Source organism: Condylura cristata, unplaced genomic scaffold, assembly GCF_000260355.1.
Source record: "Condylura cristata isolate star-nosed mole 26May11 unplaced genomic scaffold, ConCri1.0 scaffold00022, whole genome shotgun sequence".
Lineage (NCBI taxonomy): Eukaryota > Metazoa > Chordata > Mammalia > Eulipotyphla > Talpidae > Condylura > Condylura cristata.
The window spans coordinates 19019526-19038638 of NW_004567123.1; the positions used below are offsets into that span (position 1 = coordinate 19019526).

A 19113-nucleotide genomic window follows, 5' to 3' on the forward strand; every position below is an offset into this window, starting at 1 on the left:
ATGCCTATGGATGAAATAAGAGTGCTACAAAATATGTGAAGCGAAACTTATAGAACTGAAAGAAGAAAAAGACAAATCCACAGTTGTGGTTGGGAGATTCAACAACTAGACAGAAGACCAGCACACAAAAACCAATTGTATTTCTCTATAGTGGGTGTGAATGCATGGACACCAACATTAAAATGCAATACCATTCAAGAAGGGGAAATGGAGGCCCTCCCTGGTGGTGCAAGGGGTTAAATCTCACCACTCTGAAGCTATATGCAGCCACTGCAGCAAGAGTTCAATCCCTGGACAGGGAGGTGACCCATATGGCACAGCAGACCTCACATCTCCCTGCTGCTCCCTTCAGCAGTGTATTCAGCCAATCTGCCTGTCCTGCTCCCCACTGTCTCTGGTGAATCTTCTCATGCCCCATACCTCTGGCCTGTACCCCAGTTCTGTATACATAAATAAAAAAATCTTTAAAATAAAATGAGTCCTGGGGATATAGTGTACAGAATGGTGACTACAGTTAATAATGCTATATTGTATATTTGACAGTTGCTAAGAGAACAGATATTAAACATTCTCATCACAAAAGAGAAAAAAGAGTATGTGTGGCAATGAATGTTATTTAGATTGACCTGGTGATCATTCTGCAATATATACAAATATACAATTATGTTATATATCTCAAGCTAATATGTCATTATACCTCGATTTTGAAAAAAGCAATTCACTTCTTTGTATTTGCCACAAACACTTGAAAAATAAAAATTTAAAAAGGTAAATTTGAAAAAATATAAAAACAGCTAGGACAAACCAAGTCAAATATATTTACATATTTACAACATAAGAATATCAACCCTCGTAGGAAGAGAAGCAGGAAGTTGCGAAGGTCAGACAGAGAAGGATCAGTGTGAACAGTGGGAGGAGGGTCCAGAAAGTGGAAGCCAAGAGCACATTGTGTGCAGGGAGGGATGGGGAGTGGGGGGTGGGTTGGGGTGCCTGCTGGGGCACTTTGATCCAAGTCTGCCAGGTTCCCTACCGACCTTGGCTGGAGCAGTTTCTGCAGAGATGTGGGGGTGGAGGCCACACAGCTGAGCACTGGGGGAGGTGAGGAGGTGCAGACAAATCTGAACAAGTTTGAAAAGGAAAGAGATGTGAGATGAAGGGAGATATTCCTTAAGAGCTGTTAAAGGGTCTTCAGGTGGACAATTAAAGTCACAAGTAGATATATTTTCACTTATCAGTTCAACAAAAATTTTTCAGAATGACAAGATCCCTCCCAGACAATGCTGATGGGCGGGTAGATGTCAAAACTGCCTTGGAAAGTGATTTGGCAGTTATCTAGGAAAGAAAATCCAGAAACTCCACCCATCGGTACACTTAAGCCCAAAGACACCCACTCACAGGTCCTAAGAGACAATTTTTGTCACTCCACGTATGCAATAGTGAGATTGAGTCTGCAACTACATCAGGTGAATTAACCATGGCATTTATACAATGAAATACTATATTGCAGCAAAAATACATCCATCTATGTCACATGCGTAACTCTAACTAATCTAAAATAGACCAGAGGAAAAAAAAAAGCAAGCTGCAAAAGGATAAGTACAGTATGGTATCATTTATGCAAAGGCCTTAAATGCCCAAGAACTCTAGGAAGGATTTAACGATTTATACTGTTGCAAAAGTATAAACATTTGTGTAAATTTACTTAAACTGAGGACAGTGGTGGGCAGTGAGGGTGGAAGGTCTGAGGTATGTTGGGTAACCGGCACATTGCACATTCACTCATAATCTGTGTGGTAGTTGCCAATCAACCACTTTACAGATGAACAAAGTTGAAACTCATGATGTGAATTTGGCTGGAATTTCGGTTTCAGGTTTTTGACACCAAACTCACTGTGAAAAAGAGAAAGCTCTTGGGTTAGTTCTCCCGCAGCTCCTGACGATAGCAGAAAGTCAATAAAATTTGGTCTGGGCCGGGATCGAAGTCCATTCCGGCCCCGCCCCCTCCGCTGGGCCCCGCCCCGGAGGCCCAGCGGGGTCATGAATATTCAAGTAAGAGGCAGATATTTAAAGGCGCCGGCGCCACGCGACCATCCCTACCTCGCGCCTCAGCCCAGTGCGTCTACATACTCCGAGGCCCAGCCCCCTTCGCTCGAGTCCCTCAGTCAGAGAGGACGCGCCGCCAGGATGTCGGACAAACTGCCCTACAAAGTCGGTGAGTTCCAGGACCGGCGGCCGGCAGCGTCTGCTAGGCAACGGCTTGGGGCTTGTTTGGGCGGCCGCCGCGGGGCCGACTCCGAGCGGTTAGGACCCCTTGACTCGCAAGCTAGGCGCGATCCTGGTCGCGCGAGGCCGCCTGGGGGTTGGAGTTCTGGCGCCGCAGCTCCTGGGTGGTGGGAGGCGGACGAGGACTACAACTCCCGGCGTGCCCCGCTAGGCCCTGTGCCGACGCGCGCGGGTGGCGGAGCCGGGGAATTGGCGGCGTGTTCCCTCCTGAGCTGGCTGGAACCGGCGGCGAGCGCGCACCTGCCGGGATCTATCGCCCTAGGGGGCCGGGATCCTGCCGCTTGAGCCAGAACCAGCCCTGTGGCCAGCAGTGTGGACCCAGACAAGTGCTCACCTCTCTCGGTCCAGCGACCGGGAAGGCTAGGGCATTGGAGCCCTGCGGGGCGCGTGGGCAGAGGCCCCGAGAATGAGCCCGAAGGCACTAGTCCACGTGTCGGGACTTTAGTTACCCTCCGGGTCTCTTACCTGGACTACAGGGACAGCTGGGCTAAGGTTCTCGAAAATTACGAGTTATTAGAAAAAGCCTCCCTGTTGTCCTGTGATAATACACTGGGTAGTTAATATTTATTGGCCATTTGCTGTGGGATGGGCACCACCTGCTACGTTGATGCTGCAGTAATTCATTTTATTCTCACAGCTCGTTCGGTTAGGGACTGTTCCTTCTCACTTTAGAGTGAATATACTGAGACACTGGAATAAAGGTCACTCGTTCACGATCTTAAAACAGGTAGCAGGTGGTAGGGCAAGATATGAGCCTAAGCTACCAGGCCTGTGAGCACACCTTATCGCTACTGTTACACAACTGAACATGACGTTTGGAACAACCATGATGAGTTTTCAGCAAAAAGAATTTAGGAGGCCTTTTGGTGGCCTAGGGGTTAAGTCTCAGCCCTAGCATAGGTATTCACCGAGTTCAGTCCCCAGCCAGGAAGCTGATCCACATATGGCGCTGCAGACCTCTCCTGTCTCCCCTGCTCCCCTCAGCATTGTATTTCAGTAAATTTGCCTGTTCTGCTCCCCGCTCCGGTGAATCCTCTCATAGACACACCTGCACCTCTGGCCTACACCCCAACTCTTGTATGCATAAATAAATATTTAAAAAGACCTGAGACCCTAGTAGGAAATGAATTGCAAAGATTCTGTTGAAATAGCTTATCAAGTAATGGCCATAGTGGACCTGTTGTCCCCATTGTGTGAATGATGAAACTAATGCCCAGAAAGGTAAAGTGAAGGTCACATCGGGGCCATCCAGTAGAGAGTAAGGTTGAAGGCCTTAGGATCTGTGAGGAGATACGGAGATGTGGCTGTATTTGGGAGTGGGGGAGTTTAGGATAGGGTTGAGGAAAGGAAGGCCCTACCAAGCAGGCCATACTGTGCCAGACCTTTCCCTTATGGCATCTTTTGTAAATCTTCAGTGCTCACAGGAAGATTAAGGATGATTGTCCCCATTATTCAGATGATGAAACTAAGGCTTAGAGAGAGCCTTGCTGTTCCTGGGACAGGGGTTCAGTAATAGCTGCAAGTCTAGCTTTCCTTGGCATAACTGAACCCTCTGTTGCCCTTGAAGTTAAGGAAACCATGGAAAACTCTGGGCTGACACAGGTGTCAGAAGAGCAGAGAAGGAGTTATTTTTAGCTAGAGGAACAAGCAGAGGTGGAGGAGGTGAAGCCTGGCAGGATAGGGCAGAGCCTATTGTCCACTACAAATCTCTGATTCTCGCCCCACCCTCTACAGCCCCGCCTCAGCCACTGGCTGTGACACCTGGGACAGATGCTTCTGTCAACCAGTCTTTGTTGGCAAGTGCTGAGAACTGGACTAAGTTCAGATTATTTGAGCATTTTTATCACTGCTGCCCCATACCAGCCCTTTTCATTCAGCCCTAACAACAGGTACGGTCAGTAAACATTTGCTGTTTCTGTGCCCAACCTGGTGGGGAACTGGAGATAAAAATACGGCTCAAGGATGAGTGTGGGACAGGCAAACGTGCAAACGTAAAGTGTCTCCATTTTATAAATGAGTTCCACCCCTCTTTTTCCCTGGCCATCAACTCGGTTCTGACTCTTTCCTCACAGATCTCTTGTTCTACGAATATATACAGCAGACAAAGGGGTCTCTTCAAAACACAAAGTGGTCATGACACTCCTCTTAAAACTTTGTAGGTTTCTCAGCTCACTAGCAATAAAATTTTCGTGCATTTTATCCCTCTAGTTGAGGTTCTCTGGTGCATTCTGTTTCTTCAGCAGGGATGCTAAGTTCTTTTCTGTGACTGGGTTTTTGTTGAGCGCATACTGTGTGTCACATACTGTGTCTGGTGCTTGGAGAGGAGCCTTCCGGCTCAGAACTGCTGATGTGGGAGTGATGTAGGAGAGGGGGGAGAGGTGAGGGAGTAGTGTGGGCATTCACACTGATAAATCAGGGCCTAGAGGCCATGCAAGGAGTTAGTATTTTATTCATCAATAAGAGAAGGTGGTTTGTTTTTTACTTTAAAAGAGTGGAATGATACAACTAAAATTAAAGAAAAAAAACCTCTTCTGATATCTGCGGGAAAAGTAGTATGTGAGTGGGAGATGAGTGATATGTGGCTACCTGGATAATCCAGTGGTGGTTTAGACTAGGTGGTATGCATTTGGATTGCTTATATATTTGGAATGTTGAACCAACAACATGCTGATAAGCTGAAAGAATATAAGAGGAATCAAGAACTATTAAAAGTTTTTGGTGACAGCAGTTGGTCAAATTGTACTCTCATTTCCTAAAATGAAAATATTGTGGGAGTAACAAATTGGGGGGGAGGGGAGACAGGGAGTCACAAGGGCTCTAACTTAACATTTAATAGATCCAGCGTGGCTTCCAAGCGGAGATGCTGAGTAGACAGTTTGAGTCTCAAGTTCATGGGAGAAGCTTGGATGGAGATAATATGTCGAAGTCACTGCTATAGAGAATGCATTTAAAGCCAGAAGACAGCTCATCTGGGAAGAGCTGGCTTAGAGGGATTTGATGGAGCCAAATATTAGTCTGTTAGAGGCAGAGAGCCAGGGAAGTAGGAGGAAAACTACAGAAGGTCAGGCAGAGAAGCCAAGTGATGAAGGGAGGAAAGGAGTAATTGGGGGGGGAGGGGTTAGCGCTGCTCATAAAAAAATGAACATAGATCTGGAGGTCAGGTTTGTCTTTCGGGACCTGAACAAGAGCAATTTCAGTGGAGGAGGAAAGAGCTCAAGGAGGTGAGAAGACATGGAATTAGACCCCTTGGAGCAGAAACAGCTCATCTATTGTGACACAATACCCAGTGCCTATAGCTACAGTTAAGGACTACTGGATCCTATAGGAGAAAAGTGGCACAGTTCTGAATTCTTTTCAGTGAATTGTGCAGTAAGATTGACAGTTGAAGAGGAAAGGTGTTGGAGACTTGGAGAAAGTAGAGAAGAAAAGATTTACTAAAAGTAGTAATAGGATTGCTGGAATCGAGATTTGTAGTCTTAATAAATGAGATTTTGTGATTACTCTCCTGCTTGGTTCATCCACCTGGGTATGCTGGAGGCTTGGCCTTTACCAGGGGGGAGTTTTGCCAAGCAGTTCGTTATAGGAAAAGAGGGTATGGTGGGATCTAAAACTGTGGCAAGAAGTTGAGGACATTAAGTAGGTGCAATACCGGATAGTAGCAACTGGTAGGATTAATGGGTAGAGATCTGACCTCACACTTAGTCTTACTGAGTTAGGGCTCTCATCGCAGAGGATAGAGACTTGAGAGATAGTCAGGTGGTCAATAATACCATCATCCTTCTTTCCTGCTTGTGAATTTGAATAAATTTGAGACATCTCTGGGGTGACAGACAGATACAACTTTCTATATAACTACATTTCCATTACTAATAACCTCGTAAGAGTATGTAGATTAGTGTCCTGCTAACTGGACTCCAAGAGAGTTAACAACACGTTAGGTGAAGCTGGCCTAAGTAGGTCTCTGAACGAGCCAAGGGCACTCGATACTTACAGGCAGGCCACTGCTTGCTTGCAAAAAAAGGAACGGCACTAAGCAAGTTTACTAATCCGACAAATCACTCCGCCTTCTCTGGGACAGAGAGGTGTTAGTTATGCGGTAGGGTAAGCTCCCTGCACGTAGAAACATCTGGAATGGGGAAGAGAAGCATTTTCTTATCAAGGTCAAGGAACAAAACTAGTCCCAAAATGTATTAGATTCTATCAATTTTGAGTGTTGAAGGTACAGAGGGATGACTTAGAAGATGGTGGCCAGGTGCTAAAATCTTGGAATGAAGAGGTTGGTGAGCACAGTAGAAAGGGGAATGGGAGGTCTCCATAGTCTGGCAGTCATTTTTCAAAGGGGCATTTATCGTTAGAATTTTCACATACCTCACTAAGTGTGTTGTCCCACAACGTTGTTTAAGCTGCTGTTAGGCTGGGACCATGTCTGCTTTTTGACTGCCCTGGTTCCGTAAATTCTTGTGGAATCAGTGAGCGGGTGGAGTGACTGTTTTGAGGCATGCGTGACGAGAAGCGGTGCCCCGTGGCCGTCGGGGTGCAGTAGCTCGTGGACTCACCGCCTTGCCCCCGCAGCTGACATCAGCCTGGCCTCCTGGGGACGCAAGGCGCTGGACATCGCAGAGAATGAGATGCCCGGCCTGATGCGGATGCGCGAGATGTACACGGCCTCCAAGCCACTGAAGGGCGCCCGCATCGCCGGCTGCCTGCACATGACGGTGGAGACGGCAGTCCTCATCGAGACGCTTGTCGCCCTGGGCGCTGAGGTGAGGCCAGGACTGTCCCCTGCTGCTGGCCGCTGACCACTTAGGCCCAGGAGGCAGGGCTCCAGACTTGCCCGGGCCCGTCACCCTGCACATTGTCCCCCTGGCTGGGAAAATAGCTTCTGACTGCCCTCCATTTGAGTCCTGAGCTATGGACAGAAAACTCCTAAATCAAGGTCCTGCGGTGTTCTGTTAACTGGCTCTCCTGGGCCACCGGGTCTCCCCTGTGTGAGGCCAATCATGGCGGCCGGAAGGAGGGCTGCTCTGATTGGCCAGCCAGGGTCATGTGCACAGTGATTGACAGCTCTTTGAAGCTCTCTGGGAAAGCAGGAGCAAGGTACTGTCACACGAGTTCTTGTGGGCTTGTGTCTAGGCATATGTCTCATTTTCCCTTCTTTTCCTAATAAATCTGTCTTTTAAAATGCAAAAGAAAAAAATAGTTTCCCAAGAGGAGGCAGGGCAGAGCAGCCAAAACCAAGAGTATTCTAGGGCCCGCCCCCTCCCAGTACCTCTTTTAAGTATTTACATTCTTGGTGATCTGATTTTTAGACTTTAAATACCGTATATAGTGATGATTACACACACACACACACACACACACACACAGATGCCTGACTCTCAAACCAGCAACTAATCTTTCAGCATCTTCAGTCAGCTCAGCCTTCAAAATAGACCCACTGTCACCATCACTATTGCATTTCACTTTTCCCTTCCCCCTCTACACTGCACCAGAGTGATATCTTAAAATAACCCTGGGCTCTTGTCACTGCTCTGGCTCCCGCCCACCCATTCACTAGGGTGCCCAGCTGGGCACAGATCCCTAGCCTACCCCAAACTCTAGGGCTTCCCCATCTCTCTCCAGTGACCCTGGTGCCTCTGGACACCAGGTACAGTGGTCTCTTGGCTGTCTCTTCCAGGTACAGTGGTCCAGCTGCAACATCTTTTCCACACAGGACCATGCAGCAGCTGCTATTGCCAAGGCAGGTATTCCAGGTGAGTGCTGCTGGAGAAGGTGGGAATGCATAAGGAGGCTTTGTTGCTCTCTCCCAAGCTTCACTACTTCCTGTGGTGCCAGATATCCCTGTGGCAGTTCTAAGGACGCATGGCCACAGAACCCAAACGTAGTGATCCATAGGAAAGAGCTGTTTTGTTTCACTGTCATCTATGACCCAATAGACTTGGTGCTTATTGGCCCAACTCAAGTCATGTGACCAGGAAGGATGGGATCTTATGATTGGGAATCACATACTGTACCGGAGGGGAAGTTTACTTTAAAGGGTCTGTTTCCAAAAGAATTGGGGAAGGATATTGGGTAGAGAAAGGGCTCTATTGTCTGGGGGGCTGGCAAAGGACCGGACTTAAAGAAAAAGGACTTTGTTAAGCTGCTGGAAAACATGGGCACATTTGCCTCAGGTTGGGGAGGGGAGTGGTTATTCTAGCGGTGATTAAATAAAACATTCTCAGTTCCTTCTAAATAGCCACAGGTGGAAAGATAAAGGAGAACCCTTCCAGAGACTGACCAGGCCTGGACAGCCATGTCTCTAACTCCTCAGCATTGCTGTGGCTCCACAGCCCGATCTGGGAATGCCTGGTTTTCCAGACTGTTGTCTGCTCCAGTAAGGGAGAGGAACAGCTGGTTATGTACTTTGCTTACAGAAAGTTGAGGGGAGCCCCACTTGTATCCAGGTAGGGGTTTCTGTGCGGGAAGATGAGTTGGGGCATGAAGCAGAGAAATGTTTGGCACAAAGAAAGTACTTCATACATAGTAGCTGCTATGAGTAATTTTTTGGCCAGACTTTGTCCGGGCCCACCTAGCACAGGACTGTTGGGCCTCAAGTGCTTTCAGTGTGGAATGAACCGTGAGTCTTGCCTGAGGGTCCACCTGAGTGTAGCTGCTGCCCTGCAGCACCCCCTTGTCAACAGGAGTATTGTGAAGAGGAGCTCTGCTCGCTGTTGGCTGGTGTACTTGGGGCCGGACAGAGGGCTGGGAATAGAAATAATCCTTTTCAGATATCTCTGTCTGGGGGGCTGTACTTGGCATTCATCTCATTTAATCTGAACCATTGTGACCCCCACTTACAGATGAAGAAACTGAGGTGAAATGATTTGCCCAGTCCATAGCTCTAGAGGACAGAGTGAGGAATTGAACTCAGACCTATATAGCTCTATGTTGTGTTCTTAGTATTGTGGCGTCTTCAGAGGGGCTGGAGGTGGCTAGAGAGGGGAATTAGAAAGGAGATAGCATTGGCTGTGTCCACTGGTCCCTGGAGCAGGTGCCAGTGGGTGGACTAGGTCCTAATATGCCATTCACCCTCCAGTGTATGCCTGGAAGGGTGAAACAGACGAGGAGTACCTGTGGTGCATTGAACAGACGCTGTACTTCAAGGATGGACCCCTCAACATGATCCTGGATGATGGTGGTGATCTTACCAATCTCATTCATACCAAGTACCCACAACTTCTCTCAGGTGAGCAGAGTGGGTGGGCGGACTAGGTGATGGCAGTCTGTGTGAAGGCGGCAGGCATGGCTTGGCTGGATGTATGGTGGCTTAAGCAGAAGGTTCTGTGAAAGATGGAAGGACAATAGGCTACTGTAGGCATGCTGGGGCCTGGTCTTCTTAGTTTTGATGCTGTGGTACCAGGATGGCTGGGGAGGCCCAGTGAGGATGGTGGTCCAAGGGCAAGAACAGGGCGGCAGCTGGATGCAGCTGGGAAGGGGTCAACTTTGTTAAAAGCAGGATGGTGGGGAAGAATGTCAGGACAATAGTGAGTACAAAGGTCCTGAGGCAGGAAAGCCTGGACTAGTCAGGAAACAGAAAGGAAACCAGGGTAGTTTCCTTTCTAGGACAGTATTAGGGGATATGGCTGGAACTTCAGTGAAAGCCAGATGTGTAAGGACTTGATAAGTCAAATTGAAAGAGTTTGACTTGATCCTAGAAGTAAAGGGAATTACTTGGAGCATTTGAAAAGATTTCTCTGGAAATATGTTAAGATGGCTGCTAGAACATGGGGTGTAGCTGGTGGTGGGCACTGGGAGTGGCGGTGGAAATGGAGAGTTAGGGCTTGTTGAGAGATGGACCCATTAGGCCTGATGATGGCAGTGATTCCTCATGTTGACCTGGTGATCGGGTGGATTTGGTGTCAGCCACAGGGATGGGAACCAAGGAGGGGGAGCAGCTATAGGGGGCAAAAGGGAAGAATTTGGCTGAGTTCAGCTGTGGGTCCTTGGAGGTTATTGGGGCTTATCCCAGGTTCCCCAGTCCCTACCTCACCCCCACCCTCTTGTTCAGGCATCCGAGGCATCTCCGAGGAGACCACAACTGGGGTCCACAACCTGTACAAGATGATGGCTAACGGGGTCCTGAAGGTGCCTGCCATCAACGTCAATGACTCCGTCACCAAGGTGAGCCCATGGGCAGAGACCACTAGCACTGGCTCCCATGCTGCTCAGGGTAGGCCTCTGGAAAAGGGCCTGAAAGAAGGCTCCAGGCCAGGGACATCTCAGAGGGGGAGGGACGTTATAGATTGAGGTCATTGAAGGCGTTAAAGCAGGGGAGAACTATATAAGGAGCCTGAGAGCTGGGCATCAAGAGTTTTAAAGTGAAGCAGATCTTTTGACCAGGTAATTTCTCCTAGTAATTGGTCCTTAAAAAACTTGGACTGGCAGGTAAAGGCAATGTGTGAGGGCTGATCAGGACAAGGGCCATATGTGAGTGTCTTAGCAGGTGGGGAGAGGCCACAGGAGGCGACAGCCCAAGGCCCACCAGGCCAAGACCCTGAGAGTGGGCCTAAGGCCCCAGGACTTCATCTGTACATGTCACCCTTTACCCCCTCTTCTTTCAGAGCAAGTTTGATAACCTCTATGGCTGTCGGGAATCCCTCATAGATGGCATCAAGCGAGCCACAGACGTGATGATTGCAGGCAAGGTGGCAGTGGTAGCAGGCTACGGAGATGTGGGCAAAGGCTGTGCGCAGGCCCTGAGGGGTTTCGGGGCCCGTGTTATCATCACTGAGATCGACCCCATCAATGCACTGCAGGCTTCCATGGAGGGTAAGATAGGATGAGGGTTGGCTGTCTGCCACTGGGACTAAGAAGGGCAAGGCTCCCTGGTGACCCATGACCCCGTCTCTGCGTAGGCTATGAGGTGACGACCATGGATGAGGCTTGTAAGGAGGGCAACATCTTTGTCACCACAACTGGCTGTGTTGACATCATCCTTGGCCGGTAAGTGCCAGCTTGGACGGTCTTGGGGAGTCAGGGTGAGGCAGGCTTGGTGGGTGTCTTTTGTCCTAATAGTCTCCCTTGGGCTTGGGCTCCCACAGACACTTTGAGCAGATGAAGGATGATGCCATTGTGTGCAACATCGGACACTTTGATGTGGAGATTGATGTCAAATGGCTCAATGAGAACGCTGTGGAGAAAGTGAACATCAAGCCCCAGGTGAGACGCCTTGGCCCTGTCAGCAGGTGGGCAGGTAGACAGCAAAGGGCGCCATGCTTGTGGCACCAGGGAGGGCAGATGAAGAGGCTGTTGCTCTGGTCACTGGAATGGAGGAGAGGGTCTGGTTTCAGCTGTCAGACTTGACCCGAGTTGCTGAAGATGTGCGGCAAGTGAGATGGCAAGTGAGGCTGCTGCTTTAGAGGGAACACTGGTTGCTGTGTGGGGGAGAAAAACAATGGAGTTGGGGTTGGGTGGGCAGAGGCTTCCAGAGGATGCTATTCAGGTCCCTGCAAGAGACTTGGGGGTGGTGGGGACTGGATGGATTGGGTGTGGAGTCAGAGGAAGAAGAGAAGAAAAGGATGCTAGATGTCTGGCGTGGATAAAAAGTGGGTCTATTTACTGAGCTGGGGAGATGTGGAGTCTGAGAAAGAGCAGGCAGTGGGGTGGTGAAAGATGAGTTCCTTGGGGAAATGTGCAGTTTTGTTTGGATTGTTAACTAGGACAGTTTTTTCCCCTCTGCTTATAAAAGTAGTGTATTTCTGGGAGACCTTTAACTTTGGGTAGCAAAAGCATTAAGCATATTTTTTGGGCAGTCTCTCCAGAAGGTAATTAGGTTTGGCTTTAAAGATATTCATCACATTTCCTAAAAGGAAAACCCCACAATAAAGGGAGCCTTGGGGTGGTCCATGCTGTCTCTGAGACAGACAGAAAGTATGGGCACAGACACCCGAGCAGCAACGCCACAGGCCCAACTGGGACACAGAACTCCCCGGGGGCACTGGAAAGCATATCCACCTCACATCCGAATACCCCTCTGAATATCCAACACACATCTACCCACCTTGCTGGCGCTCTTGGGCCCTCTGCCCCAGTGTGGGAGTTCCCCATGGTCCCTGCAGTTGCTGGCCTGGCGAGGGCACTCCATCTCTGCCTGGGGGGCCTGGCACTCACCACAGCACGGGGGTGGGCGAGGCATGTAGCCCTGGCAGCCAGCCAACCGCCTTCTGCAGACCACACAAAGCTCTGTTGGAATGATGGGCATCTCTCCCCTAAGCTGCCCTCAAAGCCTGACTTGTTACCCCTGAGCTCCTCAACAACCTTGCCAGCCTTCTTCCCAACTTTGCTTCTAGTCTAGTCTCTCACGGACCTGCACACTTGGGCTACCCCGGATCACTCCCTGAACACACCCACCTCTGCATCTGCTCCTCCAACTGGAGTCTCCTCTTATTTGGAACAGTGACTAGCCTTTTTGCTCGAGAGCCCCTCCGGAGCCAGCAGACCTGTAGCACAGCGTCACAGTATAGTTGGAGTCACTGGTTGTGGTCTTTGCCTGCATTATCCTACATGAGGGCAGAGTCCAGTTTATCCTACATGAGGGCAGAGTCCAGTTTAAGCCCTAAGAGGCTAGGTTCAGAGGGGTGCCCGTGAGTTTTACTGAAGGAAGGGATGCTTGGTAGAACTTTCCTTGAACTATGCTAGGCTTCCTAGAGTAACCTGGAAACCTGGGCTTTCGGGAAATGTTTGCGAGTCAGTGTGAGAGGGAGGGAGGGTGGCAGGAAGAGGGAGGGAGTGGGCAGAAAAGTGAATTTATATGTATGTTTGGGTAGCAGAGAGATGGACTCCTGGGGGATTGTGCTTCTTGTTTATTCACTAAACAGGGCTCTCTGCCTGGTGCAAGCACCAGGGCACCACGCCACAGGCTACTGGTAGTAAACTCTGAGCGCAACAAAGGCAGCACCATTTTAAACGCTCCTAGGGTGGCTCAGGTTTGCATTTGAGGTTGAGCACCACTGCATTCAACTCTTAGGAAGGAAGGTGGTTGAGATTCTGGCCAAAAGGCATTCTCGAACCTGCCCTCAGACTGTCAACCTCAGATTGCAGCCACTTCGTAGTTCATGGCTCTGGATGGATGACCTTAACCTCTTACATTTAAGTATCTTTACCTCTGAAATGAGGATAATAGTAGATTGTAGGTTTACTAGGATTTAGTGCGACTGTGTGTATGTATATACGTAGTTTGTGTATGCGCTTAGCCCAGGACCAGTGGAAATAGTAACAATGACAGACAGCATCAGCTACTGCATATTAAGTACTCAGCAGATGCCCCGCCGGGCGCCCGGTGTTTTATATGTGCCATCTCACAGAACTCATGGCAGACCTGTGAGATCTGCAGCTCTGAGTTAAGCTTAAGTATTGGCTGTCTTTGTGTGTGCCAGACCCTGAACGGGAGGTCACTCAGGGGCAGCCCTGGGTCTTCATAGGTACTGTTGGGAGCAGGAAGGCCTGCTGGACAAGAAGGGTGGGCAGTGGACAGTGGGAGCAGTGCCCTTCCATTCCTCACCGGCGCTCTGTCAACCTGCAGGTGGACCGCTATTGGCTGAAGAATGGGCGCCGCATCATTTTACTGGCTGAGGGCCGGCTGGTCAACCTGGGCTGTGCCATGGGTCACCCCAGCTTCGTGATGAGCAACTCCTTCACCAACCAGGTGCTGGCACAAATTGAGCTGTGGACCCACTCGGACAAGTACCCTGTCGGGGTGCACTTCCTACCCAAAAAGGTGGGTTCCCTCCGCCAGTCTAGCCCAAGTGTCCCAACTCTGGTTCCTCATTAACGACTTGCCAGAGTTTATAAAGTACATACATCTCTACCCTCTTATGGGTCCTGTATAGGACAGAAATCACTTCTTCCATTTAAGAGGAAATCGAGGCCCGAAGTGGGAACGACGCCCCGGCCAGTGGCAGGGCTGGGTAGCGAGAGAAACATGGACCTAGGAGTGCACACACTGAGGCTTAGCTCTCAGCCTCACCACTGACAGGCTCTGTAACTGGGGCAAGTTACTTAGCTCCTGTGTCTTGTTTTCTTATCTTGTAAAATGAAAGCAGTGCCGCCTCCAAGGTTATGGGGATTTCCTCAGACACCGGCACAGGAATTGGCAGGGGGTTGGGTGGAGACTGACTGAAGAGCTCAAGTCCCAGCTGAAGGGCGTGGCTGCCTGTCAACCTGGGGCCCAGGCCCACTGCACCAGGACTCTTGATATTTTAGGAGAGTTCAGACATAAAGATCTTTGTATGAAATATCTTTTTTTTTTTTTTGAAGTGTCAATTTTTAAACATAGGCAATGAACCAGGCAGGTCAGCATGGACATAACTGTCAGCCCAATGCAGCCTCCAGCCTGCAGGATTGGAACCTCACTCACACTTAACACAAACTGGGTGTGTGGTCACGCTCTCTGACCTAAAAGCCAGAGCTTGTTCTAACACCCTATACATCCTGCCCACCCCAGGGGTCAGAACCGCTGTTGGTTTGAGTCCTGGCCTTTTTTCCTGCCAGTATACAGGCGAACTTAGCTTTGCCACTGTACCCTGTCTGGGCCTCAGCTCCCTGTTAGCTCAAAGGTTGAGAGTTTTTGTGCTCCCAGCTTGTGGCTAGCTACTAAAGAAGCCTCTTTTGGGTTACTAGTGCTAGAAACCCTGTTCAAACGGCTATATTAGTTATCTACTGCTGTGTAACAAGTGAGCCCCTACTCTTAACTGGCTTGAAACAATAAGTATTTATGATTTCAGTGGATCAGGAATTCGAAAGTAGTGTAGCTGAGTGGCTCTGACTCTAGGTCCTTCACAGGGTTGCTGTCACATGAAGGCTTAACTGGGGCTGAGGACCCACTTCACATCACTGCTCAAGTGTCCTCCTGAGAGGTGGCTGGCCTCTCCCTGAGGGCAAGACCCAAGAGGGAACAAGGAGGACAGCTCAGTGCCTCTTAGGACTTGTCTCTAAGCTACATACCATCACTTGTACTTTATTCTCATTATTGAATGTGAGTCATTCAAGAGTTGGGAAATTCTAGCTTTTGAAGGAATGACTAGTATGAACTTAAGGACACAGTTTGCGACAACAACCAGTTTAACCGAAAATGAGACACTAGTGGCTATAGGGGAGCCTAAGATTCAGGAGCTGGATCAAGGCTTCACTGTCATCAGAGTTCTGTCTTTGGGCTCTTTTTTCTTTACATCATTTCACTTGACATTTAGAGTGTCCATGGGTGAGCTGAGACTGATCCCCTCCCTGTTTAGGAATCCAGTAGGCTGGGTTGCCCGTCTCTACTGTCATGAGAAATATGTCCTGGCCATAGATAGTTCAGAGAAACATTTTGGTGAGCTACTTGGGTTGGTGGAGGAAGGAGGTGGAATTGATGGTCTCAACGGTCTAACTTAGAGAGGAGGACGTAGCATGGTTCCCTCTAAGAAAAGGGAGGTAGGCAACCCAAGCAACTCGGGCACGGAGGCAGACTGGGAGGACAGAATGAGGTAGCAAGTGCCACAGCAGTACAGGTTTTACCTCTACTGGCAGTGGAACGCAGGTTCAGATCCCAGAGAATGGCACTGATTCCAGGTCTTTCTGTGTTTCTCCCCAGCTGGACGAAGCAGTGGCTGAAGCCCACTTGGGCAAGCTGAATGTGAAACTGACCAAGTTGACAGAGAAGCAGTCCCAGTATCTGGGCATGCCCCGGGATGGCCCCTTCAAGCCTGATCACTACCGCTACTGAGAACCAGGCCTGCCCTTCGTCTTCCAGCTGCTGCCCTTGCCCAGTCTCACCTCTCCTGCCCAAGAGCAAATGGCACCAACTTTGAGATTGGTTTGTTAATGCCTCCTGTTGACTCCCTGGAGCTGGTTGCTCAGTCTTTTGCCTCTGCTGCATTACTCACTGTTCTAAGAGTGTTGCGGAATTAATCCCCTCAAGCCCTGGTCATGACGGGGTACAAAGGAGACACCCATGGGATCCAAGAGCTCAGGGGTCTTGGAACTGCTCACTTATTCAGTCCTTCCTTAGACTGGAAGTTGGCAGTGGTTACAAAGCCCACGCACTTTACTCTAAGCCTTCACCTGGCCTGTGGACTCTACCCAAGTTCACTGGTTACTCACCCCAAACAGATGAGAAGGAGCAGGGAGGAACCGTTAATGGCTGTGATGTTCCTGAGAGCCTAACCCAGTGCTGGGCATTCTCGTAGCCCTCAGAAAAATGAGGTCGATATTTTCAGTTTCTGTTTTATAGCGGTTAGAATATACTGTTAGGGGACAAGGACGAGAGAAGTGACAGCCAGAGGTTGAGCGGAGCCAGGAAACATAAAAGCAGGCATACATCTGCCACCACTGTGGAACATGATGGTTCCTAACACAACTCTGGATCAAAAAGACTGATTTGGTTTTATAATGTTAAAGAAAAGAGGGAAGTTTGTAAATAAAAATTTTGGTGCCTAAAAGCATTTTGAGCCTTTATTATATAAATTACTGCCAGTAGTGTACAGCCTGAATAAGGGTTTAGTTACGTGCCGATGAAGCAGTGCAAAGATGAGCTTGGCTGCAGTGTGGGGCAAGAAGGGCTTCTGGCAACCCTGTGGTGTGACGATGGAGCTCATCTCTTCTGGTGTAGCTCTTGTAAGTAAGCCTGGTGGTATTTTTTTTTTTTAAATCCAATCTAAGACTGCCGTTTAATAAGTAAATTTAACTTGTTTATGTCTACTGTAACCTGCTTGTGTTTATTTTCTGCACCTTATTTTTATTGTTCCAATTAATATTTTCTTTTTTCTCTCCATTTCCACTTTGGATTGACTATTGAGTTGTGCTAGATGTTTTATAGTTGAGGTTTTTTTATTTACAACAAGTTGAGAGTAACATTAATCTTTTTTTTAAGGTGTGTGTGTATACAGAACTGAGGTACAGGCCAGAGGTGGTGAGAGGATTCACCAGAGACAGAGTGGGGAGCAGAACAGGCAGATCAAGGAAGTACGCTGCTGAGGGGAGCAGTGGGCAAGATAGGAGAGGTCTGCCACGCCATGTGGATCACCTCCGGGGCTGGGAAGCAGATCACACTGAGGCGGCTGTGGCCAGCTTGCAGTGCTGCACTTTAACCCACTACGCCACCAGGTAGGGCCTTGCATTAATTTTATAGACCAAGATTTTATATTACCATGTACACTGCCGTAAGTTTTACTCCTGTTAGACAGGCGCTGTACTGAGTACTTATTTGCCATGATAACTTTGGAGAGACTTGATTTCCTGATCAGAAAACTGAGGCTCTACTCTTGTTTTTGTACTTGATAGGACTCTTTGAGCCCCAAATCCAAATCCTCAACTCAGTTTCAGGTTTAGGAGGAAGGGAGCTGGTTGTGGACTCCCCAACACTTGGCTATGCAACTGGAGATGTAACCCAGGTTCCCAAAGGCAAAGCTGCCACCAGGGAGGGCTTCCACAGCTCCCACCTCAGCTCCTTTCCCATGGCGGCCCACGGGACAATGCCTTCTCAGAGGCGAGGGAGGCTGCTAGCCATAGGAGCCAGAAAGGGTAAGCGCCTTGTGATGCACAGCAGTGTGAGCACATTCCCTTCCCTGGAGCCTGTCTCCCTCCAGACATAGGAAATACCTTTCCAGGTCTTCTCTCCTGTGAGATCCCAGGTAGTCTCCTACCTCTGATACCCTAGGAGTACTGGTTTCTCTTATCCCAGCCTTTTCCTTTTTGGAATGTCCAGAGAGTTGTTTTTTTTAAAAAAAAAAAAAAAAGCCACCCTCTCCTTTAAACAAACCTCCCTGTACAGGATCAGCTCTGCCTTAGAATCAGATTTCAGTAGCCCAGATTCTCATCCCTTGAATAGGATCTTAGTCCTGATTTTCAGGACTACTGCAGGGTGTGTGTCCAGGAACCACGCTGTAAGTATAATCCAGGCCTCATCAATCAGCTTCAGGGAGTTCTCATCAACTCCAAACTGACTCAAGGACAAACACATGGCTCAGTGAGCTCAGCCTCAACCCCAGAACTTCAGGGCTTCTATTAGAAAGGTGCTGTGGTGCAGTGTAGAGAACTGTCTGGCAGTGGCTCCAGGAACTTACCCTAAGCTGCTTGGGCTCAGATTCCTGATTTGTTGTTTCCTATCCTTGGCTGGAGGTGTTAAAACCTCCCAAGGACTTTAAGTTCCCTAAGTGCTGGGCAGTCTGCTTTTCCTGACAACTTCCATAAATAGTTGGTATCTAAAGTCACACTGCTGGGCCCTCCCTGGTGGCCAGTGGGTTAAACTGCAGCACTGTGAAGCTATCCGCAGTCACTGCAGCACAAGTTCTATCCCCCCCATAGAGGTGACCTATATGCCGTGGCAGACCTCTCCTGATCCACCCACTGTTCCCCTCAATAATTGTGTGTCAGTAGATCCGCCTATTCTGCTCCCCACTCTGTTTCTGGTGAATCCTCTCACCCCCTGCACCTCTGGTCTGCAGTCCAGTTCTTGTGTGCATAAACAAATACATCTTTGAAAAAAATAAAGTCACACTGCCTAGCACCCTAATAGTCTCACTGCCCCCCACTCATAGCTGTTCTCGTATTTATTCTATTATAAGGAAACAAAACAGGTGTGGGGGGGATATACACTCACAGTATGTCCCGGCAGAATGTCCTGCCTCAGCTTCTCTGAGGACCTGATCCAACTGTCTTCTAAGTATGAAACACTAAAGACTATTCCTCAACCTGGTGCTTCTTACACTAACAACAGTGTGCCTCAGAACTACCTGAGGGCTTGTTAAAATGCAGATTGTAGCCCTCCTTAGTGGCGCAGCGGGTTCAAGCGCAGCACTAAGAAGCTTAAGC

General features: G+C 49.0%; 1 protein-coding gene across 1 annotated transcript; it reads left to right on the forward strand.

The window, feature by feature from the left end:
- Window positions 1-2083: 2083 nt before the first annotated feature.
- AHCY (adenosylhomocysteinase) lies at window positions 2084-16949 on the forward strand. The gene is made up of 10 exons (XM_004687269.2): window positions 2084-2212; window positions 6856-7046; window positions 7961-8036; window positions 9362-9511; window positions 10334-10446; window positions 10887-11094; window positions 11181-11268; window positions 11367-11484; window positions 13847-14041; window positions 15896-16949. Exons 1-10 carry the CDS (start codon window positions 2185-2187, stop codon window positions 16025-16027), a joined length of 1299 nt encoding a protein of 432 aa, XP_004687326.1. The 5' UTR covers window positions 2084-2184; the 3' UTR covers window positions 16028-16949.
- Window positions 16950-19113: the final 2164 nt, after the last annotated feature.